The sequence below is a fragment of the Leuciscus leuciscus genome (assembly GCF_965113295.1).
Source record: "Leuciscus leuciscus genome assembly, chromosome: 15".
NCBI classification, from domain to species: Eukaryota; Metazoa; Chordata; class Actinopteri; order Cypriniformes; family Leuciscidae; genus Leuciscus; species Leuciscus leuciscus.
The window spans coordinates 27,794,354-27,820,458 of record NC_138739.1 but is presented as its reverse complement, the minus strand read 5'-3'; the positions used below and the strand labels follow the sequence as shown (position 1 = coordinate 27,820,458).

General features: G+C 38.5%; 1 protein-coding gene and 2 long non-coding RNA genes across 4 annotated transcripts in view; 2 read left to right on the top strand and 1 right to left on the bottom strand.

Moving 5' to 3' along the window:
• sbno2b (strawberry notch homolog 2b) overlaps positions 1 to 25,659 on the top strand; it is a 45,251-nt gene extending 19,592 nt beyond the window's left edge. Inside the window, exons 1-29 of one of the 2 annotated variants that reach the window (XM_082138808.1) lie at positions 4,411 to 6,370; positions 13,303 to 13,449; positions 13,697 to 13,780; positions 13,880 to 13,979; positions 14,073 to 14,233; positions 14,900 to 15,033; positions 15,143 to 15,233; positions 15,363 to 15,506; positions 16,101 to 16,218; positions 16,300 to 16,405; positions 16,495 to 16,648; positions 17,405 to 17,581; positions 17,670 to 17,767; positions 18,036 to 18,118; positions 18,208 to 18,393; positions 18,493 to 18,614; positions 18,722 to 18,853; positions 18,945 to 19,080; positions 19,195 to 19,307; positions 19,950 to 20,021; positions 20,117 to 20,225; positions 20,318 to 20,389; positions 20,480 to 20,623; positions 20,708 to 20,802; positions 21,183 to 21,275; positions 21,469 to 21,600; positions 21,776 to 21,852; positions 21,939 to 22,129; positions 22,292 to 25,659. In XM_082138808.1, coding sequence (XP_081994934.1) covers positions 6,293 to 6,370; positions 13,303 to 13,449; positions 13,697 to 13,780; positions 13,880 to 13,979; positions 14,073 to 14,233; positions 14,900 to 15,033; positions 15,143 to 15,233; positions 15,363 to 15,506; positions 16,101 to 16,218; positions 16,300 to 16,405; positions 16,495 to 16,648; positions 17,405 to 17,581; positions 17,670 to 17,767; positions 18,036 to 18,118; positions 18,208 to 18,393; positions 18,493 to 18,614; positions 18,722 to 18,853; positions 18,945 to 19,080; positions 19,195 to 19,307; positions 19,950 to 20,021; positions 20,117 to 20,225; positions 20,318 to 20,389; positions 20,480 to 20,623; positions 20,708 to 20,802; positions 21,183 to 21,275; positions 21,469 to 21,600; positions 21,776 to 21,852; positions 21,939 to 22,129; positions 22,292 to 23,091 — 4,149 coding nt within the window. In that variant the 5' untranslated portion in view covers positions 4,411 to 6,292 and the 3' untranslated portion in view covers positions 23,092 to 25,659. Of the gene's footprint in view, positions 1 to 4,410; positions 6,371 to 13,302; positions 13,450 to 13,696; positions 13,781 to 13,879; positions 13,980 to 14,072; positions 14,234 to 14,899; positions 15,034 to 15,142; positions 15,234 to 15,362; positions 15,507 to 16,100; positions 16,219 to 16,299; positions 16,406 to 16,494; positions 16,649 to 17,404; positions 17,582 to 17,669; positions 17,768 to 18,035; positions 18,119 to 18,207; positions 18,394 to 18,492; positions 18,615 to 18,721; positions 18,854 to 18,944; positions 19,081 to 19,194; positions 19,308 to 19,949; positions 20,022 to 20,116; positions 20,226 to 20,317; positions 20,390 to 20,479; positions 20,624 to 20,707; positions 20,803 to 21,182; positions 21,276 to 21,468; positions 21,601 to 21,775; positions 21,853 to 21,938; positions 22,130 to 22,291 lie in introns of those variants that run through there. The other variant, XM_082138807.1, reaches the window with a different exon arrangement.
• LOC309476590 lies at positions 6,411 to 9,544 on the top strand. The gene is made up of 2 exons (XR_014198290.1): positions 6,411 to 9,105; positions 9,316 to 9,544. It is a non-coding gene; the product is annotated as an uncharacterized lncRNA (long non-coding RNA).
• LOC309475928 lies at positions 16,814 to 17,398 on the bottom strand. Its single transcript, XR_014197888.1, has 2 exons — positions 17,182 to 17,398; positions 16,814 to 17,138 (listed from the first exon to the last, which is right to left on the bottom strand). It is a non-coding gene; the product is annotated as an uncharacterized lncRNA (long non-coding RNA).
• Positions 25,660 to 26,105: the final 446 nt, after the last annotated feature.

Here is a 26,105-nt window from a genome sequence, read left to right as displayed (position 1 = left end):
GCCCAACTGCTGCTAGGGAAGACTCTCCATCACACTGACACTAGGAAAATAGACCTCATGAGGTCATGGTAATAGAGCGCGTCAGCACGGAGCACAGCGAGCCCTCCAGAGGAGTGCAGCCTAATATCTCCATACTGTGTGTGCAAATCTAGTTCTGCAGACTCCATCTGTAAATAAACTTTCAAAAGCTGTGAGCTTGTTCAGGATGTAGTTCCTCATCATGTGAAGATCTCTCAGGATTTCCTCTTTTTGTTTAGACACGAGTCGTTGTTTACAGGATGTATGACCGTACGATCAAAATAAAGACAGACCACAAATCTTCTAGCCTCTCACCCACAGCTTGTTGCTCTATTTAAGATGCACAGGTTTGGTTAGTGATTATGGGTTCTAGTTTTCCATAACTAGTTTATCCATCTATTTATTTATTCATCTCTCTCTCTCTCTCTCTCTCTCTCTCTCTCTCTCTCTCTCTCTCTCTCTCTCTCTCTCTCTATATATATATATATATATATATATATATATATATATACATATACATATACATATATATACATATACATATACATATACATATACATATATATATATATATACATATACATATACATATACATACATATACATATTTATTATTGCCAGGGAGAAATTAATTTATATATATATATATATATATACACACACACACACACACATACACACACACACGCATGCATACATACAAATTATTTTCTCCCTAGCAATAATATTTAATTATTTTTATATTATACTACTAATAATAGTATTAGTTGTATTATTATTATTTATACATTTACATTTTATATATATGATACATTATAGATATAACTGATAAATACATTGAAAATAAATTGATAATAATAGTATGATTTATTTATTATTGTTAATTTATCAATGTATAAATTCTATATTTTATAAATTGGATATATGCTGCATCATGTTTTGTAGTGTTTTTCTTCAGCATTATGATATTTATACATATTGGATATTTATAATCTGTCTAAAAAGATTTTAGGCTGCTTGTTAGCCTGGACAATGGATGTTTCTATGTATTTGAAGTTATGGGTTTGTTGGCATTAATTTATGCTTTTCCATGGTTCTTTTAATTTTTTTTATATTTAAACCATATTGACATTAGGTAGGGGATGTGAATGATCTCGCATCAACTTTTTTTCTTTTTTTTCTTCTTCTTCTTCTTCTTTCTTTTGGTCGTCACCTGTCACGTGTTTTGTAGTCATGCACCTGCCCTGATAAGTGTGCAGCTGTGCAAAAGCACAGAGTTCTCCTGAACCCAGCCGAGTGCATGAAGAGTCTCTGGTTAAACTACAAAGTGCTCTGATTCTGTACACGCTCATGCATGCACCTGCATTTATAAATAATACGAAATCTAGTCATGAATGCAGGTGCATTACAAATGCTAAATAGTGATTATTATTTCTGTTAGTTGTTGTTTTTTCTTGCACAGCTCTGTATTTCGCTTCTAATTGGCTAAAAATATTATTTTTAATGAGAAAGGAGGCGTTTTCACGAGCTAAAGTGCCTCTGTTTCTCGAGTGGAAGCATTCTTCTTGTTTTTTTAGCTTTGATGGGCATGTAAGAAGTCAGTGTTTTACAAAGTAAAACAACTAAAGAGATCTTACCTGAACACTATAACACAAGAGAATGTGAAACCGCAGGCCGACCACAAAGCTCACCGACCTACATGCATTTGCGTACTCTTGTCACAGGCACGTTTTGTAGTGCATGCATCATCATCATTTTCATCTCTGGGAGTGTCTTTTGAAAGCCTTTTTTTCTCTCGAACTACTTAAAGCATTTAAACAGAGATTCATTTAAATGTTTGAGGAGGTTGCCAGAACTGTATTGCCATAAGTGGATTTTAGAGGAAACGTACAGTCGTTAATTTAGCCTACACCATTTAGACTTAACTGGAAGTCTTTTTCCTATATACATCTTCCAAGGAAAGATGATTTATCTTCCTCATTGCATCCCTTTCATTTAGTGTCAATCACAATTTGATGTACTTCCCAGCCTTGCATTGGTCACTGTGTAAAAAGCATACATTTTACAAAATAAAAATAAAATATATATTTTTTAACATACATTATGTATTTTATATATATAATGCATGTTAAGATAATGTATGTTATGTATGTCATACTCCATATGAGCTGCGAATGCTCTGCATACCCAAGCCATTCCTGGATTCCCTAATTAGTATTAACACTATAAATTACTATAAATTCCCTTATTTAAGGTGTACCATAAAGCTTACATGATAAAATGTTAGTAATTCATACGTAACTCTAAGTCGTTTATTTATTTGCCAAACGACAGTAAATTTTCTTCAAATGTGCCAGTTACGGAGGGTTTCGGTCAGCGGATCCACAACTGCTTTGGTGGATACACTCTGTTGTTATGTATCATCATCACTGTCTCGCGTTCTCATTGGTTTGCTGGCATATGAGGGATTTCATGTGCTGGTAAAGCTGTCCGCGAATCATTCGCCCAAGCGGTGCTGGTGCTGCCAGATATCGATCAACGAAAATCACATTGTATTTGAAACAAAACTAGATAGACTAAATAAAATGAAAAAAGTTTCATAGTATTTCATTTTCTCCATAAAGAAATAATTTTTTTGCCAAAACTTATAAACTGTTAAAGACAGACCTACTATAAGCAGACCTGTAACTATCTTAGGTTGTTAATCGATAGTCTATGCATTTATTAAAGTCATAAATTTGCATTAATTCAACTTGTTTTTTAAAAGAATTTTATTTAAAATAAGCTACTATTATATTATACTTATTTTTAATTCTTAATAAATAAATAAACACTTCTGGCAGACATTTAAATTGACACCTGCCGTGGTGTTTCTTATTTGTCGGCTGATGCGCCGTACCGTTTAAAGGTGGAGCATGTAGTTTCTGCCACATTAGTGCCACCTTGAGGAATTACAAAAATACAGCATATTTTGCAAACGCCCCTCAACACAACAGCTTTTACGGGTGCTTGTGAAGGCATCAACAGGTAAATGTAGGCTACTTTCAATAAATGGTCAAATATATTAGGAAACTTTTAGCTGTGTTGCCATGTGTCATGAGAGTAAGCAACTGAGCAGCTAACGCACTGTCTAGAGTGAACGCGCTTATTATAAACCAACGTGCACCAGCTGCATTTTTGACATAACCAGCATACCCAGTTAAAAAAGTCTCCACTTGCCACGGATATATATATATTAGGGGTGTAACGATACGCGTATTCGTATCGAACCGTTCGGTACGAGGCTTTCGGTTCGGTTTTCGGTACGCATTACGTACCGAACGGTTCGCTGGACCATTTTTTCTGCCGACCAAAATTTCGTTATTTCAAATGAAGGCGCGTCGCGGGTGGCAAGCGCGCTCATAGAGGCTGGCGCGACCACAACATCAACTGGCAAACGCAATGTAAGGAACGAAACTGAGCTACTCTTATTGTGTTTGTGTGGACCGTTTATCAGTTTTGACCTGTGAAGCGGGACTCGCGAGCCCTATGCGCGAGCCTGATCAAGCAACACCACACAGCGCTATAAGGGATCCAGACCAGTAAAGAAAGCATTTGAATTTCAAATGCTTTTTGAATTCGCCACTGAAGTAATAACATTGCTGCGAGATCTAGTGAGAAACATGCACATTTCTCTGTTATTAACGGATCAAACAGCGCTGACGTGGAAACCAGGAAGAAACATCGTGCCATGAATGAACTGGCCGGTGTCCACAGATCAGCAACATTCACCGTGGAATGGATTTGCTGTAGTAACACTATATAGTGGGCTATAATGCTTTCAAGTAACATTACGTCGGTTTTATTTTGACATTATGAATACAATTGCTACCCTCAAATGTTAATCTGAACTAAAATAAACCTTTGTTTATAACTAGCCTACTCCTACAATATTACATTTCATTTTGTCCAAGGAGCTGTTTTGTTTTATATGCTCATAAGAAGAGTCAAGTATAGCTCCATTATTGCTCAGTAAAAAAAAAAAAATCATACTTTATGATGTTAGTTTTAATAAATAAAACAATAATAAAAAAAATTAATTCAAGGAAATTTCTCTGGCATTTATTTATTTTTGCTGTATGGAAAACGTACCGAACCGTACCGAACCGTGACACAAGTGTATCGTATCGAACCGAACCGTGAATTTTGTGAACCGTTACACCCCTAATATATATATATATATATATATATATATATATATATATATCCGATATATTAAATATTTTTCCGATAAAATATATCCGATAAAAATATATTTCTAACATTTTTCATATTTTTATGTATTTTATAATTTTTTTACCCTCTGGTGCTGTTCGGTCATTTTTGACAGAAAAAAAATTACCTTTTATTTTATTTTTTATTTTTTTACTTCATCTGAATGGTACAAAACTTGGTAAAGGTTTTTGCCAACAAAAAAAAAAATCATGAACATGATTTGAAAAGGTTAAATGGTCCTGAAAAAATAGTCACACTTGTGCTCCTCGCGGTCAAAAATGGAAATTAATGGAAATTAATTTCATCTAGTGGAAACGTTTGGTACCCGGAAATCTTACTGAAAGCTCATTCTTTGAGATATCAAGCTCAAATTTGGAACACAACTTGTTTAGATTTTCTTACAGTTTTAGAGTAAAACATGTTTTTAAAAATATATATTTCATATAAGAAAATGTAAATAGTATTTGTGCATTTTTCATACCAATAAACGTACAGTTCTTTAACTTTTTTTAAGTTCACTTTTTTAAAACTTTTTTCACTTCAGCAATAATTTGCCACGTATCGTCTTTGAAAAGAGATCAAAAGTCTGTGCTCTAAAGCATTCAAGATTTACGAGAGTTTAAGTTGGAAATTTAATATGCTCAAAAAGTGAATGAATGGATTATAACTACTGCATAAATATAATGCATTACCATAAAACCCTTAAAATACAAATTATTAAATAAAAAAAACATTATCAAGCTAAAATATATTAAATACATTAAATACTATAAAATACATTTATTTCATTGAATTAAAAAAAAAGTATTTTTTGACTACCACACGAGCAGCACCAGAGGGTTATTTTAATTTTGTTTATTAATTTTGTTTTGTAACAAAATATTTTTTATTTGTTAACTATGTGTTTTCTGTAAAATTTTGCTTTTGGAACATCATTCTACCCACAATAAATTGTTAGTTCATAATACCTAATGCTCTAACATTATAATATACACAATTTTTGTTAAGTTTGAACACGGAAGTTCATACTGTCAAAAAAACGGCACATCTTTCTCATACCTCCCCCTCGATGGAAGGATATTAACTGTACTGAAAGTTAATAATCAGTGAGTCATGTTTACGGATATCTCTGTAATACTGATTCCCAGCCTGTCCGTGTCTATTCACAACAATGACACCACATCAAGGCGCCGTTCTGTCGTCGGGGCTACCAGTCACTGGCTACTTTCCACAAGACATCGATTTCTATTACGAGCCATCGCGGGACTCCAAACTGATTAGGCCCGCTCAGATGGCCTGATGTTTTTTTCCCGTAAGAAACCCAAGCAGGTGTTTATTCCAGTCTGATGCGTTTTGGGAAACCAGCCAATTAGATATGAATTCATTTAGCATCTATGGTGCGTTTAAAACCAGTCCTAAAAATGTGACTTTGTTAACTGCTCCGCTTTGACGCGAAACGCATCAGCCTGATTGTTTTCCATTCACGAGTGATGAACACAAAAGGGCACAGCCTGAAATAAATGCGCTCAGCTGGGAGCCACTAAACATAATAATCATTAAATAATGATCTGCCAGCGTTAAACAGATCCAGTGCAGCCACCACAGCGCTCTGGAGAACCGTAGCGCTGCACTGTTTACACTACGAATGCGGTTGAGTTACACCATGTACTGTAAAGAGGGCCTGACTGCCAGTAACTCTAGTCACTTACCAACAAAAGCATCATTTCCTGAAAGCTCCTCCCCTCCCCTCCCCCTCGCTCAGCTCCCCTCCCCTCTCAACCACCTTTAGCATTGAGGAACTAAACCACAATCAATATGAGTAAACCTCCATGCACATACCTGTCACTCCTCTTTTACTAGGAAGGGCACAGGGGTCTCTCTAGAGCCTTGAAACATACCTGTTGTGCCGGCGAGAGAGTTGTTATTCTTTCCGCCCATCTGACTTTGGGAATGTCGCAGCTGTGAGCGTGCCGGTTCTTTCTCCAGCACATGGAAAGGATCTGTTGTTTCCAGGAGGTGAATGATAGTGACTGGACTCATGTCACTCATGCAGTTTTGGACTAAGTTTTACGCACAGCTGGGACGTCCTCCACCCAAGGTAGAGCACGTAAATATCTTCAGTATGATCCTTGCTAGCGTTTTGATCACTTTTATCAGAAATATATGAGGTTGCAGGGTGAGAAAGTCAGGTTTTATTGCCTGAGGAAAGACGTTGGCTAGTGCTCTACTTTCTTCCCTCAGATTATTTCCTTGAAAAGATTAGAAAATGATTTCCTCATCACTTTTTTTTTGTCTGAAGATCTGCGATCTGTTGCTGGGCTGTAAACCATAATGACTGCCATCATTTTGTCATTTTTTAATGATGGGTGTTTATTGCCTGCATTTGTTTTCAGTCATCTCGTCAGCATTACAAACAATAACAATTTATATGTTTTCCAGCCGTGCCAATATATTTATCTATATAATGCATTTTTCTCAATAACATACCTTTTATTATATTTTTATAGATTTATTTAGATATTTTCTTTATTTTAATTGTATAATTCAATTTGTATAACCTAATCTTTTAATATATTTTAAACATAAATATTTTTCTTAACTAATTTTAGTATGTACTTTCTATCCTTATAATATTATGTATTTTTATATAAATTATATATAGTTCATATATTTTACAAATATGTGAGAGTTTCTAGATTCTTCTTTTGCATTCAATTTTGTATTTAGAGCATCATTCTGATTACCATGATAGCAACACTACGCATGACAAACACCACTGCTGGTTTCCAGGAAGATGACTTTTTGGAATTGGCTTAAATTTGTATTAGCACTCTTTCTTTTTTTCTTTCTTTCTTTTTTGCACTAGTTTTGAAATCTCATTGCTGTTAAAAAGCATTAATGATTGCGTCAATCTCAGGAAGTGGACGAACCACAGCGAAAGATTTTGAAATTTGACATGATTTTTGCACTTTTTTTTTGTAGTGCACACAGATGTCTCAGTTGTAGAATGAATCTTAGATGAGAATGTCCTGTGTTGCATGAATTTGTACTGGAGGGCACTTCCCTTTATTTCGATCATCATGAATTGCCTGATATCAAAGAGGTTTGGAGCTCTATTTTGGGCCTGTGGCAGGGCGACACTCGTGTTTTACGGGAACAGTGTGATGTAAAATGCTGTTAAGGCACATTGAGCCTTCGCTTCCCAAACCGACGACCTGCAGCGCTGCATGACATGAACCACATCTCCCTTTTGTACAGTCTTCTTTCTTGCACCTTTCCTCATTTTTTTTTGTTTTTGTTTCTTTCGTTCAGTTGTTTTGTCTGTTCTTTTGCTTGTCCGTTCTTTCATTTGTCTGTTTCGTTTGAATGTTCTTTTTTAATTCGTCTGTTTTTCGCTTTCTTTAGGTTTGCATAATTATGTTCTTTTGTTTGTTCATTCTTTTTTTTAGGTAATCTGTTCGTTCTTACTTTTCTTGTTCGTTTGCATTGCTTGTTCGTTCTTTCATTTGTTCGTCCAATCTTTTGGTTGTTTGTCTGCTCTTTCTTTCATTCTTTCTTCCTCTCTCCCTCTCTTTCCTTTCCTTCTTTCTTGTAGTTCATTCATTCTTTCATTCGCCATTTTATTTGTTCGTTCTTTTTTTCTTTCTTTAGGCCATTTGCCCTTTCTTCTTTCCGTTTGCCTGGTATTTCTTTCCATTTGCATGATTTCTTTTTTGCGGTCATTTGTCTTCTTTCTTTCTTTAAATTTCTCCTGTCCTTTGCCTTCTTTCTTTTTTTCTTATCTATTTCCTTGATCTTTATCTCTCTCCTAACTAAATGAAATAAATAGGACATAAAACCCATCAGGAAGCTTGATGTGATAATCTGGCAGTGACGCTTTAGGCTCGTCTGCAGTTTTCCCGTCAGTGCTTGTTGGGAAGGTTCAGTAAGTGTCATGCTGTGGTGTAACCTGACACATTGTCGTAATAATGAGGCTTTATTACAGTACGGGAGTGTCAGATGTTTCTGTGTGTTTTCTTCCTCTTGTACACACCAGCTTTACTCATCTTACACAAGAGTGCAGCCACCAAGCTTGTCTTGCAGGTGCATATTTTTCCTTAGATTTCATACAGGAAACAATTGCGCAGGCTTACAGTAAATGATGCATTTCTGGTGGTCCCCACAGTCGAGCGCTGCCAGCTCATCTCTACCGGGTTTGTGTATATTTCCCCCCGGCAATGATTTTCAAAGCTCTTCTACTGTAAATCACTGGCTGACAGGTTATTTTTTTTGTCATTTTCGTGTCATTTCCAGCTTTTGGTTGTTAAATGTTTATGCTGACAATGCATGGTGGTGCCTGCCGAATGGGGAAAAAAAGGCTTTAGGAAACTCTACCATCTTTGCCCAGCTCGCCCCAACCCAAACAGACAATTCAGCATGCTTCAAAGAAGCCATGGTTTTACAGAGCACCGCATCTACAAACCAAACCAAACTGAAATTGTCCGTTCACAATGCTGGAAAGTGTTGAAGTGTTGCAGGATTGTTCTTGGTGACTGCAAGTTATGGAGTTCAGGTTAGCCTGCCCTGTGGACGAAAACCGTGGTGGGATTTACAATGTATAGAAAACAAATGCAAGGATTTTCCTCAGTATAAGTGCCTCCTTTGCGACAACATTGTGTTCCTGTAAGTGCAGAAGTGAGCATGTTAAGAGACATTGGTCATGAAGTAACATCAGAATATGACATTTAGTTTCAAGTAACAACTAAATTAAATGTTTAACACACCGCAACAGAATACGGTTGTCAGTCATGTATGTGAGTCCTTATTAATACGGTTACATTCACACACAGTTTGGTTATTTACAGGAGTGACACCGCATTCTATAACCAAAATCATCCTGTACATTTCAGAAAACCCTTGCTGTGTGAACGGAACCGGACTGGACAACTAGTTGCCCATCACGTCATACAGTGCAAGAGAGCACTGTGCACAAACACGTGCTGCACAAACATGTCTACCGTCCATGTGTGGTTTAAGTCATTTTTCTGAAGGTTTTAGATCTAGTCACTGTTCTCCACCGTTTTGTGTTCTACGCGTGGATTTGACGGATGAACTCGTCAAAAGTGATAACATCTTTGATATTACTTTGGTCACTGTAGCTAATGTGGTTACTGGTAAGATAATACAGGCTTGACTCCCGTTGCACATTCATTCAGACAGCATTCGAGAAGCCACTGCAAGTTGCAGTATGAACGCAACATTTCCTACCTGTATGTAAATGCGGTTGTCAATCCCCAAAAATGACAGTGTGACCGTAGCCTATGATTGATTGACTATGAAGTATTTAACAAAAGCCTCATTTAATATGTTAGACCGCAATGTTTTGCATATTGCAAATGGCATCATAAGGACATGACAGTAAATGTGTTTACCTTCATGGAAATGTTTTACTACATGGCATCACTGATCAAGTGCAAGTGATCAAATGTGCAAAGACTCCACTTAAGCATGCTAAAATTTGTTGTTGATTATTTGAACAATCGATTAGTTGTTACAGCTCTACATAAGTATAATGAAAGATCAAAGAAGCCAGAGAACAATGATGGATTTCACTGGGACAATGAAAGTGACCCTCAAACCTTAAGGGTGGAACTGTTACTGTTTATGTACATGCTGTTTTACCTCGTGATCATGTGAAAGGACTCGATTTAGTCTGGCAAACATCCATCCTCGCTCAGAAACAAAAGATGGTCTTATTCAGCTGATGTCACTGAGTTCATGTAAGGCCACTCAGTGGTGGGTGGAATGAATTCCTTCTACATATTCTGTGTGAACGTTACGTTTCTTGCTTTCCTTCTCATTTATTAGTTTCAGCATTTTAGTTTTTGCTGTTCGATTTAAGCAAACACATTTCAGTAAAATTGCCACTCTGTCATCCTGAAGCGGGGGAATCCCTGTTTGCTGGCTCAGCAGTGGAGAAAAAAGGAGTGGAGAGAGGAGGTGGCCTGGCCTTCCAGGAAGTCTCGCCTTGTTCCTTGTGGTTGCCCGAGAATGTACAAAGTCATATTCTGCTGTTGCCAGTTGCTAAGCAATATTCAAAGTCATTTCACTTAGAGAATTGCAGAAGTTTTTTTTAGTTTTTTTTGTTCTTTCATTGGGGAAAAAAAGTTCACTTCTGGGATCTCTTTGTTCCGTTTGGCAGTGCTCAGCAAACGTGTCCTCAAAAGATCAAAGGAAGCATAAAATACGTTACAACATGATTCTGATAGCAAATGACGACCCCAGCCGTTTGATCAGTTTAAATGGGCAGGTTGTGACCTCAGGTTTCAGAATCCCCCACTGATGTTTCTGGCAGCGCTTTCTGAAGTGCTGTCACTACTGAATTGAGCATTTCCTGGGTTTTCAGTGGAAGTAGAGCGGAGATGGTCTAGATCAGGTCCTTGGTGGAACGTTGCCATTCTATATATGGGCATAAATGTGTTTTTCTCCGTTGTCAAGTCATTCTGTCTTCCACAAGCATCCTTCCCATCACAATGAAATCAATGAGCAACAACATTTGAATGCGGAAAGACGACTTAGCCACTGCCTGGAGACTGAAACACTGTTGCTTAAACAGTCAACTTATTATGATGTGAACTTACTAAAAGCTGGTTGACACTGTTACAGTAAATGCAACATTTTGCTCTTTGAATAAAAAAAAAAAATTTAAATAGTAATGAATGAGATCATAGATAAAAAAGAAACGATGCATGGTCGAGTTTTCCACTCTCAGTTTCATGTCACTGCTTTCAATCTATGTTTATTATCTCCATAATCAAGTATAGAGGAAGTACAATGACTTTGAATTCATGACTTCTGACAAAACTTGTGAAAGAGCATGCAATCAAGCTCAGATGTTCTCACAAAACTGCCATGACCCAACTAACATCACAAACAACATGCACACTTTCATATTGCACCAAAGTCACGTTTCCCAGCATCTCTGAAATGCCTCATGCACATTATCAGCGATTTGATGCACATGAGTGCAAAAAGACTACAGGTATCTAAAGTTAAATACAATATTGTGAAGAAAAAGCATTGTGATATACTGTAAGACTGCATCCGCTCGATCCTGAATTTGAACGTATTTTAGATTATAAACAGCTTATTTTGGTGTGTACTTCAGTCTGACTCACTTTTCTTCGTAACTTTTAGAAATTGTTCCCATTAATGAAATGGATCGAATACCACGGCTCCTGGCCGCCCTCCAGTTCCTAGTTGTTTACCATTCGCTGGTTTTCCTCGAACAGTGAAGGGTTCTTGGAAAATCTTGGCTGTATGAGGAGCGTCTCAGGCCCCTTCAGATCCCTCACACATTCCACTAGCTTGCAACACCAACTTTACTACAAAAGCCTCTGATTAGCTGAGTGCATTGTCCTTTAAACCAAATCCAGATTATAATGCTGTAGTGTTGCCTGCGACATACCATCTCTGCACTTCATCTGCTTAATAACACTGTGTTAATTAGATTGTGGGTTCAGTGGTTTAAGGTATATTTACTGTGAATACATTTCACAGCCATCTTTAACCCTGATCTGAATTATATGGTTCTTTATGGCGAAACCGGATAATTTAAACTCCATAATTTGTTTTGAATGTTCCGCAATCTCCACCACATTCAGACCTAGTATTAACGTGTGTTTCAAAGACAGATATTTTATGAAGTCATTCCTAAGGTGTGTTCACATTTACCATTGCTCGGACCGATTTTGTAGGCGAAATCCAGTCATTCCAATAGGAATCCATGTGATTTGGAGTTTTACATCAGGACGAAAAAATTCACAGATTTCGCTCAAGTTGGTTGTGCTTCATACATCTCTATGCATTTACTCTATGACTTTTTTTGCGTACAAAATTTCCCGCGCCCTTAGTTTTCATGAAATCTTTTCCGTTACTTTGGACCATGTTGGCAATTGACCTATGGCTAAGCCACGCCCCCTCCACTCACTCGGACAAACAGTCAACATTCGGTAACAGGCGCTATGGCAGCTGTCACAGTTGGAGACATTTCACAGGAGGCAATTGATGATTTTTGGAGACAGAAAGATTATATATCATCTCAAAGTCACCAAAAGGGCCTTAACTATGCATTGGAGGGTTATGTTAATCATTTTATTTTGAGAAGGTCGATGAAATGCTTCAGCTCCAGACAAAGATTTAACGTTACAGGTCAGTGTGTAAACGTTATAGTTTGGTGCTATTTCGCTTCAAACGCTCGCTTTATACGCGCGAATTTGACGCTCTATTCGCGTTTGGTGTGAACGCAGCATAATGAACAGGCTGCGATGTCAAGATTGCAATGCTGGAATGTGTGTGTGTGTGTGTGTGTGTGTGTGTGTGTGTGTGTGTGTGTGTGTGTCAGAGAGAGAGAGGCGCGATCGCGATCGAACAGTGGAAACATAAAAAAAAACATACTCCATTTTGTTCATACAGGACATCATTAAAACTGCAAAGTGTTTAGCCTACTTATATTTGTGTAAAACACAACAATGTGCTTTTGTCAAACTGTACTCTTGTCAAACTGCAACGCAGCTAGAAGCTAGGCTAACGTTACTTTAGAGATGTTAAAATAACGTTCAAATACGTTGTTGACTTACCTTAGAACAGATGTAGACATCCTTGTTTAATTTATCCACGTTTAGTTGGTGTTGTGGTCTAAGTTACCGCATAAATTAATCCAGAGCAGACACTTCTCGGTTGAGATGTGGTTTGGGAAAGGGTAAAAAATACACACCGTCGCCCAGCCTCTCAGGATACCTAGTGTTGGAGTTGAATGTACCCCATGCACGCCGTTTGACCATTTTAAACTTAAAATGACAAGAAAAAACAGATAAAAACGAATGAAAACTGACTAACTGCAATGCATTTCAATGGACGTGGAAGCAGAGAATGTCCGAGTGTATGGGTTAGCTATGCGCACTGTGATTGGCTCATCGTGTTTGGGGGCGTGGCTTAGCCATAGGTCAATTATAGTGATTGGTAAATTGTTCTTGTTTTGTTTTCTATCAGGACCTCTCTTGTCTAGATGATCTACCAATCTTCTCCCCTCCGACCGACTCCTTATCCGTATACACCAATACTGATATCCTCAGGACTGATGTGACATCCAATGTACCCACGATATGGGACATCAAAACACCAGCATCAGTCCAGGAGGTAAGGCTAATTCCTGACCGCAAATACACACGCAGATGCTGATGTTAAACTTAACTGATGGTTTACCAGTGTTTTTTTGCATTTGTGTTGAATTACTATTATTAGCATAGTAGCAGAAACCACACCTGTGAGTGACACACCCACGAACTGAACATTTGTTCCCACTCTTACAGTAAAGCATGTGATCTTTCTGTTGACTTTAACTTTTTTTTTCTTTCTTTCTTTTGTTTCTCTTGTTCCTCATCAGGTGAATTCTAACAGGTTTCAAGGTTCAAAGTCTTTGGATGACATCGCTGCTATCATTAATACACCACCCATAGGAAGTTATCAGGCAAGTCTCGATCAACAGTTCAGTCAAACAGCGAATTATGTCTTTCTTTCTCTTTCTGTTTTTCCATATCTATTTTAATCTTATCACACGTTTACACAGAGACCCCCAACACAGCTAGAAGAGGAAGAGGAAGTCGAGGTTGAGGAGGCTGAAGAGCTGGGTCATGTTGACACCTATGCAGACTACAGGCCCTCTAAATGTGAGCGTTGTTTTGGGGTTTTTTGCACACATTTCTTGGCTATTAATCACTAGAAGATTCATAATGTTTTTGCTCTCTATTTTGCTGCCTCAGCCAAGATAGGAAAATCCCACCCTGACCGAGTGGTCGAAACCAACACTTTATCTAGCGTACCTCCTCCAGATATCACCTACACCCTGTCCATCCCAGAGGCCACCATAAATGGCGGCCTGCTCTCTGCTTTGCAGCTGGAGGCCATTATCTATGCCTGCCAGGTACCCCTGAACAAACTTTGCCTTTCTTTTCCCACAACATGCACAACAACAAATTGAAAGAATATAACGGACTGAACTCTTCCTAAGTGAACTCTCACATAGAGACCAAAATATCTAATGTCTAATTTCATTAAATATTTTGAGGTTATTTACAAAAATGTTCAATTGTTTAGATCCTGCACTATTTGTTTTGTTTTATTTAATTTAATTTATTGTTTTATTTTGAGACTATTTACAACAACAAAAAATTTACTGGTCAAATCCCAATTTCCCAACCTTATTTGTCATTCAAAATGTTTATGACCAAAATGATTTACTATGAACCCCCTGAGACTTTAATTAATGCGGAATATAATGCATTTAATAATCATCAAATATTAATCATTTGGAATGAATTAAATTAAAACAGTTCATTAAAACAAACCTGTTTGATTATTTTCATACATTCAGGTGAATGTTCTTTTTATTCTTTTAATTTTATACTATGTTTTAAAAGTTCTAAAGTATCATTCAGTTCAGCATTGGCTTTTCTGTTTCTCACAAAACCCTCCATCATAAAGCCATCGTAAAACCAGCTTCAGACTCTTTGTCTGCAAATATTTTTTACTTTCTCATCATACTTGGTACAAACAGACCATTAATATAGTCTTCTTTATAACACTACAGCAACATGAAGTGATTCTGCAGAACAACCAGCGGGCCGGCTTCCTCATCGGGGACGGCGCCGGAGTGGGCAAAGGCCGCACAGTGGCTGGCATCATTTTAGAAAACTTCTCAAAGGGAAGAAAGAAATCACTATGGTAAGCCATCTCCAGCATCATCAAGCCCTGTAAAACCCACACCATTGACTCTCCCACATCAAACACAGACTCTGGATCAGTTGCCTCATCCTTCTCATCTCTCCTCCAGGTTCAGCGTCTCCAATGACCTGAAATATGACGCAGAGAGAGATCTCCAAGACATCAATGCACCCAATATACAAGTGCATGCCTTGAATAAGGTCACTATTACTGCGTGGCTCAATATGGCAGCCCTGTTGATGGAGATTACGTTTCCAGTGTAGCTCATTCTCACAGACTTTCCCCATAGCTCTGCTCGATGTGTCTAACTGTAACTGTTTTCCGTGCAGATAAAGTATGGAGACACCGCTACCTCAGAAGGGGTCCTGTTTGCGACCTACTCAGCACTGATTGGGGAGAGTCAGGCAGGCGGCCAACACCGAACGCGTCTAAAGCAGATCCTAGACTGGTGTGAGCCGGGTTTTGATGGAGTTGTATCCTTTACCCTCTATAGAGTTATGTGCATAACATAGAGATTGTGTGCAAGGATTTTATAACTTTTCGTTGCCCTTACCCCTTGCAAAATAAAGCATTTTTATTATATTATATAATAACAATAATATTATACATTTTCACTCTAAAATATTATACTTATTAAAATATTAATATTAATTACAATTTTATCTGGAATATATATAAAAGCAGAAAATAAATGAAAAAAATATACAGAATATTACATATTAATATATTGTACAATCTTTTTTTATATTATTATATTCTTTTCTAAATGTTTTTTTCTTACCAGAATTAGGGTATCATTCTATCAATATCATTCAATTTAAATTCAGTAATTTTTTCTTTGTATATAACTTTTTGCAGTAATATTGTTTTAAGTCAGCAGTAGTGGTGTATTTTATTTATTTAATTATTTTATTTATTTAAAATATATTTATAACAAATATATATAATTTTTATGTTTATTTATAGTCTAATATTGTGTTAAACCATTTTTATTTCAAACAATCCTCTGTAAAAAAATTAAGATGAAAATAAAGTTGGTTTTACCCTTGACCACAAGCGACCCATAGATTATATTTGATGAATGCCACAAAGCCAAAAATGCTACGTCCACAAAGATGGGCAAGGCCGTGCTGGATCTGCAGAACAAGTTGCCGTTGGCCAGAGTGGTGTACGCCAGTGCCACAGGTGAGTCTCTGCACTGCAGAACACTTGCAGTACCCCATATTATGCCAGAGGTTTAAAGTGAAGGACTCTTGTGTTTCTCAGGTGCCTCAGAGCCAAAGAACATGATCTACATGAGCCGTCTGGGAATCTGGGGAGAGGGAACCCCCTTCAGAACCTTTGATGACTTCCTCCACACCATTGAGAAGAGGTTTGTATAGGACCACGAACTTTTGTTGCTGGCAAATATGAAAACTAATATTTTTTTATATGAAATCTGAATTTACTTTTCATTTATAGGGGCGTGGGGGCAATGGAGATCGTTGCAATGGATATGAAGGTCAGCGGGATGTACATTGCACGCCAACTCAGCTTCTCAGGAGTTTCATTCCACATAGAAGAGATCAGCTTGGATGATGATTTTAAACTCGTGTACAACAATGCTGCTAAACTTGTGAGTTCTGAGGAGATTTTTTTTTTTTTTTTAAGGATTCTTTGGTGAATAGAAAGTTTAAATGAATAGCATTTATTTGAAATAGAAATCTTTTGTAACATTGTCTTAAACACTCACTTTTAATCCATTTAATGCATCCTTGCTAAATAAAAGTATTAATTTCTCTTCTTTTTTTTTAAACAACTAAACAATCTCCACTGAAAACGTTGATGTCTATAGAAATAGTTCACCCAAAAAAATGATCCTGGCTGCACTTTTCCATACAATGAAAGTGAATAGGGACTAGGGCTGTTAAGCCCCAAAAAAACTAAATTTTACCATAAAGCTATCATAAAAGTTAGCAGATATATTCCAAACCTTCTGAAGCCATACAAAACCATTATTAAACTGAAAATGTATCCATTACTGATAATCTTCCCCTGAAATGGGCAAGATTTTCAATGACAATGGCTAAATTTCAGACTGTTCATCACACAAAACTATCGAATGGCTTCAGAAGACATTGAATACAGCGCAATTGTAATATGAACCACTTTTACCATACAAGTGCATTTTTTTAAATATTGGATTTGATACCTCCAGTCCCCCATTCACTTGGCCAGGATATATGGGTGAGTGAGAGTAAATGATGACAAAATTGTCATTTTTGAGTGAACCCTTACCTTTAAATGTAGTACAGCAAATCAAGTACCTGAACTGGTCTGTAAAATGGGAAATTATGCTGTGTACGCATATCTGACACAATCTCCTCTGCAGTGGGCGGAAGCTTTGGCTGTGTTCATGCAGGCTGCTGACGAGCTCTGCATGAGCTCCAGGAAGTCCCTGTGGGGTCAGTTTTGGTCATCCCACCAGCGTTTCTTTAAATACCTCTGCATTGCCGCCAAGGTGCGCTGCCTGGTGGAACTGGCCAAAAAGGAGTTAAAAGCAGGAAAGGTCAGTCACATTACAGAGCCTGAACTCTTTCTATTGAAACATTATTTGTTGCAATAGGCATTTTACACTCTTTCTTTCTTCTCTCTAGTGTGTTGTGATTGGTCTGCAGTCAACAGGTGAGGCTCGAACCAGAGAAGTCCTTGATGAAAACGACGGACGCTTAGACAGATTTGTGTCCGCTGCTGAGTAAGTGAATTTTGGGGATCATTGAAACCTTTCTTAAATATACGGCCACCTTATGACTACTTCTTTCCAGAGTAGTGCTCTTGCAGTTTCAGAATGATAGAAATGTTTCTCAATATCACTATTGAGGTATTACTGTGGTCATCTCACAGTCCATGTATCATTCTGAAACCTATGTGTAAGTGTTATTTGATAAGAATCACTTCCTTAAGCCTATCCCAATTACACAAAAACTCTTTTTCTGCCTTAACACGTGTTTGTGGTTTCTCAGGGGTGTGTTCCATTCTCTAGTCCTCAAACACTTTCCATCAGAGAAGCAGAGGAGAGAAAAAGGAGCGGTGAACAAGAGGAAACGTGAGTTGTGTCGCACACTAGTAAAGTTGTCTATACGTTGCCCCGTCTTTGCTTTCTGCCTCATGGTTTGATTGAACGTTCTCCTGCAGGTAAGCCACGGGGCCGACAGCCAAAGCAACCCCGACACGGCACTGATGTAGTTGGAGTTATCAACATCAGCGATGACAGCAGCACCGAGTCTGACGCCTTGGACAGTGACTCCAACTCCTCACCTGACTCGGTCCAAGACAACAGTGATGATGTCATTTTTGTCGATCAAACTAGCTATCAAATGGGTATGTTGAAGGGTTATTTTATTGTGCAACTTATATTATCTCCATTTATCCTTTAATGTAAGTGTATGCTATAGTTTTTTTGCTCTATTTCTTCCTAAGCACGCTTAGAGGAAATGAAAAAAGGGCTTCTCAACAAAATCGCTGTGCTGGGAAAAGAACTACCACTCAACACACTGGATGAGCTCATCGATAAATTTGGTGGTCCAGAAAAAGTATCAGAGGTTATTATTTATGTATTTGTTCTATTGGTCCAAGGATTGTTATACCTCAAAAACAAAAAAAACAAGGTTGTGTTAAAGCGCTAAACATGCTTTGTGTATGCGCCCAGATGACGGGACGTAAAGGCCGAGTGGTGCGTCGGTCTGACGGCACTGTCCAATACGAGTCCCGCGCTGAGCAGGGCCACACCATCGACCAAATCAACATCAAAGAGAAAGATCGCTTCATGAATGGAGAGAAGGTGAGAGCAAGTCTCAACAAGGAAATCTGCTACCTTTAGACTCTGATTTCTTTTGTGCATTCAGTAAAATGTTTTGCCTTACTCCATTCAGGTGGTAGCCATAATATCAGAAGCGGCCAGTTCAGGGATCTCACTTCAGGCTGACAGAAGGGTGAAGAACCAGCGTCGAAGGGTTCACATGACCCTGGAGCTGCCTTGGAGTGCGGACAGGGCCATCCAGCAGTTTGGTGAGTAGCATTAACTCATGTCTACCAACCTCTGACCTTGTCATCAAAACTCTCTTCCCATAAAGAGTGCAACCGTACCACAACCTCTAACTGACAACACTTTGTGTTCTTCAGGTCGCACTCATCGTTCCAACCAGGTCACGGCTCCAGAGTATGTCTTCCTTATCTCTGAACTGGCGGGCGAGCGACGATTTGCGTCCATTGTGGCAAAGAGGCTGGAAAGCCTGGTGCGTCCCTGACATGCAAACTCCTATTCTTTTCTGACTGCAAATGGTTCATACACACTGTGTTTAACATGTGGTGAATTATGGGCCATTCATGTCTTATGGTTATAATGGAGTGATAATGTAATGAGAGATATTCCAACTAGGGATTTGCCCAAAGCCCAAATTCAAATTTGGAAAGGCATGGAAAATGAGTAACGCATTCTACGGAGCCCCAAAAGGGACATGGTTAGGCTTGCTGGAGTAGTTGGTTACATTACAGTACATTAGATTTCACTTGTCACGTGGAGATAGTAAGGAGAGATGACTGCTACTCCCTATATACAGAGTACGTGTGATTGCAAATTCGTGAATTTAAAAACGATTTCAATACCCCACATATTGATTGCAGCTCCCTGATACCCACAAATTATATACAAAAATAATTATCCGTATTTTACGTATTTTTTCCCATCACTATGTCTATAGGGGCTCTGTAGAATGCGTAATTTCTTTTCTAAACATAGTAATCGGCTTTGGGCACATCCCTAGTTCCGACTTCCATTCCCACTTCCATTCCGTACTGGTCACATACTCTTACACATCATACACATACATCTCTCCTCTGGTGCTGACACTTCTAATCTTTGTGTTTGCTTTTCACAGGGGGCTCTGACTCATGGTGACAGGAGGGCCACAGAGTCTAGAGACCTGAGCAAATACAACTTTGAAAATAAAGTGAGTAACTGTTTCAAATAGGACGGTAACACTGTTAAGAAAATACTCAAATAAGTCATGTACTAACCGTGGTCTATTTTGGCTTTTCTTCACAGTATGGCACCAAAGCTCTAGATAAGATTACCAAAACCATCCTTGGTCAGATCGAAAGCAAGGTACCCCCTCCAAAGGACTATCCTGGTGGCGACGCCAAGTTCTTTAGTGGTAAATGGGCTCTATTTTTGCATTGCTCTCTTAAGATGTGGATCAGCTAGAACATTGATCTCACCAAAGCCACCAATGCCTCCTTCTCTTAGACATGAAGCACGGTATGGTGGACGTAGGCATGCTCTGCAGTCAATCAAAGTTGGGCATCAACACTGAAAAAGGTGAGGTTTCCACAGGAGTCATATCGTACATTTCATCACAGGTAAACATCCACGTATTTGCCCTGACCATGTGACTCCTCTCCGTTTCAGACTGCAATATCACCAAGTTCCTCAACCGGATACTGGGCCTGGAGGTACACAAACAGAACTCCCTCTTCCAGTATTTCACTGACAATTTTGACTACTTGATCGAAAAGGACAAGAAAGAGGGCAATTATGATATGGGAATACTGGGTAAGCAGCACTTCTTCTGGTGGGGTGGTACTTTAAGTTGCATTGATCTGCTTAGGTGACAACCAAGTATCTGCTTTCTCTCAGATCTGGCTCCAGGCAATGATCAGATCTATGAGGAGACACAGGAGAAGTTTCTGACTGCGGGAAATCCTCAAGATGGTCAAGTTGTCCTGTATAAGGTCCGTCTTTTTTTAGAAGTGTGCATGAAAGTTGAAGACACACCAAGTTGAACTGATTCTTTAATGATGAGGTTCTTACAAACCAGCTCTTTAACGGCTGAGAGCTCAGAAAACATGCCTAAGGCACAGGAGTTTCATGCGTGACACACGCTATCTCTTTCACCAAGAGCAACATTTATTTTTGACGGCTTACGCAATGAGAACTAGTTTCCCAGCCGTTAAGTACTTCCTTGAGCGAGAATAAACCCCACTCTGTGAACTTTCTGTTTTGCATAGATTTTGGATCCAAGCATAGCCAGAACATGTTGGACACCTGTCCAACCATTTGGACAAGTTTGACAAACATTATCTCTGACAGAAATGTTTGTTTTGTTGCGCAGATAAGTGTTGATAGAGGGATGCCTTGGTTGGAGGCTCTTCAGAAGGTCCAAACTCTCAGCAACCCGGATGAAGGTTTCTACTTATCCCATAAAGTGAGTATTTGGGCATAGAGGCTAAAACAAAACTCTTCTTTCCAAATTTGCATATAGTTTCCTTTTAGTAAAACAGGAAAGATGGTTGCTTGGAAGAACCTTCCTGTTCAAGGGTGAAGGAGGGTTCATGTGTAATTAGAGTTCTTCCTTAGTTGTCTGATGTTGAACATGTTGGTGCCTGTCTCTTTTGCAGTTAAGAGGTAACTACCCATGCGTGCTGCTAGCTGTACAGGGCCGGGAGGACAACATGATCATCTACAAACCAAACATTGGCAAGCAGGCCCAAATGGAAAGCCTTGATAAACTTAAACAAAAATGCCGCAAGGTGTGTTAAACCTCTTCACCATACATGAAATAATCTCTAAATAAAATTATTGGAAAAAGAGACCTTCCTGAACGTGACACCTGTAGAGCTGCTGTGAAAAACCTCTCTGCTGCCATCTAGTGAGCATTATGGGTTTACGACACTGTCTGAGTGATGTTTTCTACCCTTGCTTCAGGTCACACCAGAGGAGGCACAGGATTGCTGGGAAAACCAGTTCACTTTCTCCTTCAGGAAATGTAGCCATGCTAACTGGTGAGAAAAGAGACTGTCCCAGCTTCTGACTTGGTACTAGCCAAACTGAGCTCAGAGAATCTAATGTGTATGCATGTTTTATGCAGGAACGGCAGATGCAAGAAGATAGAGGAGGGTCAGGAGTGTATAATGGGCACTCGGTTGCGTCAGTACCACATGTTGTGTGGTGCTCTACTCCGTGTGTGGAAGCGTGTGTCTGATGTGGTCGCTGATGTCACCAACACCAGCATTCTACAAATTGTTCGCCTCAAGACCAAAGACAGCAACAAACAAGTTGGTGAGTTAACCTGTTGACTCTTCTTGAGGATTTCCTAACTTGCAGATTGTGATGCTCTGGACTGATAATCAAAAGGTTGTAGGTTCTGACTCAGCTAGGACACCATTCCAATCTTTCTAGGGAAGTCAGCATCTTGTAATTATTGTTCTTTCTTTCACCTAGGTATAAAAATCCCAGAGACCTGCGTGTCAAAGGTGCGTCAGGAGTTGCTGAGGATGGATGCCGAGGTGAAGCAGCGACGCCAAGAGAAGGAGCAGCAAGCGCAAGAGCAGCGTCAGGCTGAGGAACAGCAGAGACTGATGGTGCAGCGTCAGCGTCAAGAGTTCTTGTCAAATTTCTTCGCCCCATCTTTGCAAGCTCCCAGCTTACCGAACCCTAACATCTCCTTCACCCCGTTTCCTTCCCTAAAAAACCCTTTGGAGGAAATCCTGGACCTGACAGTTCACAATACCTCTCCCTCCTCCCAAGTTAGCACTCAAACTGGACTGAGCGTAGACAACCTCAATGGGCCACCCGAACCTTCAGTGGAGGACTTTAACCTTGAAGCATTTATTCAGGAGCAGCAGCAGCAACAGGAGAGCCAGTCCGCACAGGAAAGCAGTACAGCACGGGACAATGACCTGCTAGACATGATACTGTCCTTGAACTCGTTTATGACAACCCCTAGCCAAAATCACCCTGCCTCTTCCACCTCAGATGTACCTTTGTCAGTACCCATGGTCTTGTCAAGTTCCTTCTCTTCTTCAATGTCCCAATTCACTCCAACGCCGCTCACACCGTCCTCATCTTCTTCCTCTTTGTCGCAAGTCTCTCTCCCCCCTACAGACCAGCACATGCTCCCGTTACCGAACAGCCACTGCAACTCTGAAGCCAATATAAACGCACGGGAAGTTTTGAACAGCATGCTGCAAAGTGGAACAGAACCACGCTACTCCGTCATTCAGTACCAACAACCCGAGTGAGACGCTGCTTGTGGTAGTCTCCAGTAAACGCACACACTCAGGGCTGTAGTCTGACCACTGTCGGCGCCACGCTCCACCTCTGGCCTCGGACCCACAAGCATGAGATTCTGCTTCACAAGATGGGGGGAAGTTCGGTGTTTGCTCTGTTCTCGAGTCAAGGATGATCCCTACACAGTTTGTCTTGAAACTGCATGCCAGAACTTCATGATAGTTATCGAGGTGGTCATCCCAGTTTCAACATCCTGAATTTTATACCCTGGGACTTCAAAGAGAATTGATTTACCAAAAATTGTTCAAGCTCAAGTCATAAAATTACTTAAGGTTTGTATAAGTTATATCGTACCACATCGGACAGGATATTTTGCTTAAGTTCCTTAAGATTTTGCTCATGCGGGAATAAAAAGATATTTAAGGTACCCTTTTGGTTCATCACTGGATGAACCCTCTGGAGAACCTCAGATGTTCTTTTGAGTCCTCAAAAATCTTCAATATATATTTTAAATGCCTCAAAGATGTTCTTTTATAAAGAGGTCTGTGTGTTCCTCATGGAGCATTCTTGACTCCTCATTTAGGAGTGTGCCTAGAGGTTCTTCAAAGGGTTCTGCCAATGTTCCGGCGTGAGGAACCGGTGCCACAGGTATCTTTTCTTTTCCCTCTTGTATCATTTTTGTGGCCAAAGATTCCGTGTGGGCCCAGCTGAAGTACAAACCTCACATATGCAAGACGTACCACAAAGTTTGCTTCGGCAAGGAGCTTAAGCTTTGTTTTGCATTGGACAATCATCAGCTTTACATTTCCATGATGAACTTCTGTTAGACAAAACACTTTTCCTGAGGAGCAAGAGAACAGGCTACTGTCGAAATGTGCCTTTGGAACATACAGTGGAATGTAGACGTAAACAAAGTCACTGTGCAGATGTTTGTAATGTATTTATTGCCTTTATTTATCAGGCCTTGAAACAGTGTGCTAGTAGGAGAGCGTGACTACCTACAGATCACTTACCTGTGCAGCTGTCTCTCTGTTGTTCTAAAATAGAACAGTCTGTCCTGCTGTCGCCCGTCTCGCAATGCAACGCAAAACGGTAACAATCTATTCGCTGACTGATTGGTTGATCCCAAAAGGGCTTTAGTCACACTTAATCCCTGTAATAGTACAATCTTTTCACTGTGACCTTAAGATATATGATCCAGTGTGGAAACAAAAAGTTTGATCCGATGTAAAACGCATCCAGGGTACAGTCAAGAAAGGGCAATACAACTTTTATCTAGCTGAATTTAAGCCCTTTATTTAATAAGTTAATTTAAAAAAAAAAAATGTATGTTTTAAATCTTTGTAACGCCTATAAGAATTACTTGATTATTTGTATTTAATTTTAAAGGGACATGTTTTATATTATTGTTTTTATTTTATGTTTTAAATGATACTATGATATTTGTAATTGTGCAGACAGAAGACAATCTGGCAGGCAAACAAAATGAGCAAAATTGAGTTTTGTTAAAGTTTTGCTCTGTTCTTTACTGCTGCACTGGATGGTTGAATATATTTCAGTTTATCTTCATTCTTTATACAAATTATACATTCTTAAATATTTTCATTGCAATATTGAACTGAAACCCAAATATTAACTTCATAGCTCTACGGTGTTAAAACCATTCCCTATCTCAGAATGAAATTCATGAACAATTAGTTAAAGATGTTTTATATATATATATATATATATATAACATTTCCAAATGTCTAATGTCTAATCCTGTCAGTGATCAAATATTATTTATTTATCCTTTACTGCTTATTCTCTGCACAAATTTCTTATTTTATTCTTTTCATTAAGGGAAATTCTTTCAGCCACATTTGCACTTGAAACTTTTTGTGTGAAATTGTTCCCCATTCAGCGCGTAATTCCCATTATATTGAATGAAATTCAAGCATTTGATTAATTGTTCCATAATATTTAGTGCATCTAATAGTTTTAACCTTACAAGTGATCCACATATAGTCTGTTTTCTCAGTGCCTCCCCAAAAACAGCCAATGAGAAAGATGAACACGGGACTTAAGTTTCTGTTATGCGTTCTAATAAAGCATCTTATGCAACAAAAGCACTATACGATGAGGCCATGAAAGCGGGACAAAGTCAAATTTAACCCTTTGTTACTGATTAGAAATCCGATTGACTCTGTGTATGATTTGCACTAAAACAGCATAAATGAGTTTCTGTCTTGTGTGTGTGTGATCCAGTGCTGCCAAGTTTGTTTGCTGTAAACATCTCGATTTATTGGCTTCGCTTTTATATCAATATGACATTTACGTAATTTATTGCTATGGAAGAAAAAAAACATGCTACTGACTATGTATGTATCTTGAACCATTTTATTCCTGTGTTCTTATTGGTTATGCTTTTGTCATTTTCTATAGGCCTATTTATAATTAATTGTATATATTGTAAAAACAAAATGTGCCTTTTGACTGTTTCTTAAAGAAATTGTTTTCTACGTGTACCTAAAGAAAGGAACATATTACAGTTCAAACTTTATTAACAAAGCAAAAAATAAAATGTTCAGATGTTCTGAGTTTGTGTTTTTTGGTTAATTATTTTAAATGGTTATATTGTTATATTTTTGTGAACTGAAATATTTGCCAGTATTAACATTTTAGTTCTGCTGATAGTTGAAAAACAAATTTATTTATTTATTTTATTAAAATTATTATTTTATTTTTTTCACATTTGTGTTGAATTATATCTAGACTTTTAGTGGTTGTAGCTTTTTAATTGTACTTTATTTTAATATAAAAAAGTTTTAGAAGACTTTCCCTTTGAAAGTTTACTGTTGCCCCCTAGTGGTCACCGGTCCACTGGTTAAGAACAATTGATCTAAGGTTATTCTAGGTTGCCTATTTTAAAGGATACCATCGTATTACCATTGCATTATCATGTTTTTACCATAGTACCAATGTAAAAAATAAAAATAACACGTTAACACCATAGGTTACACATTGTACCATTTGTAAGTGTATG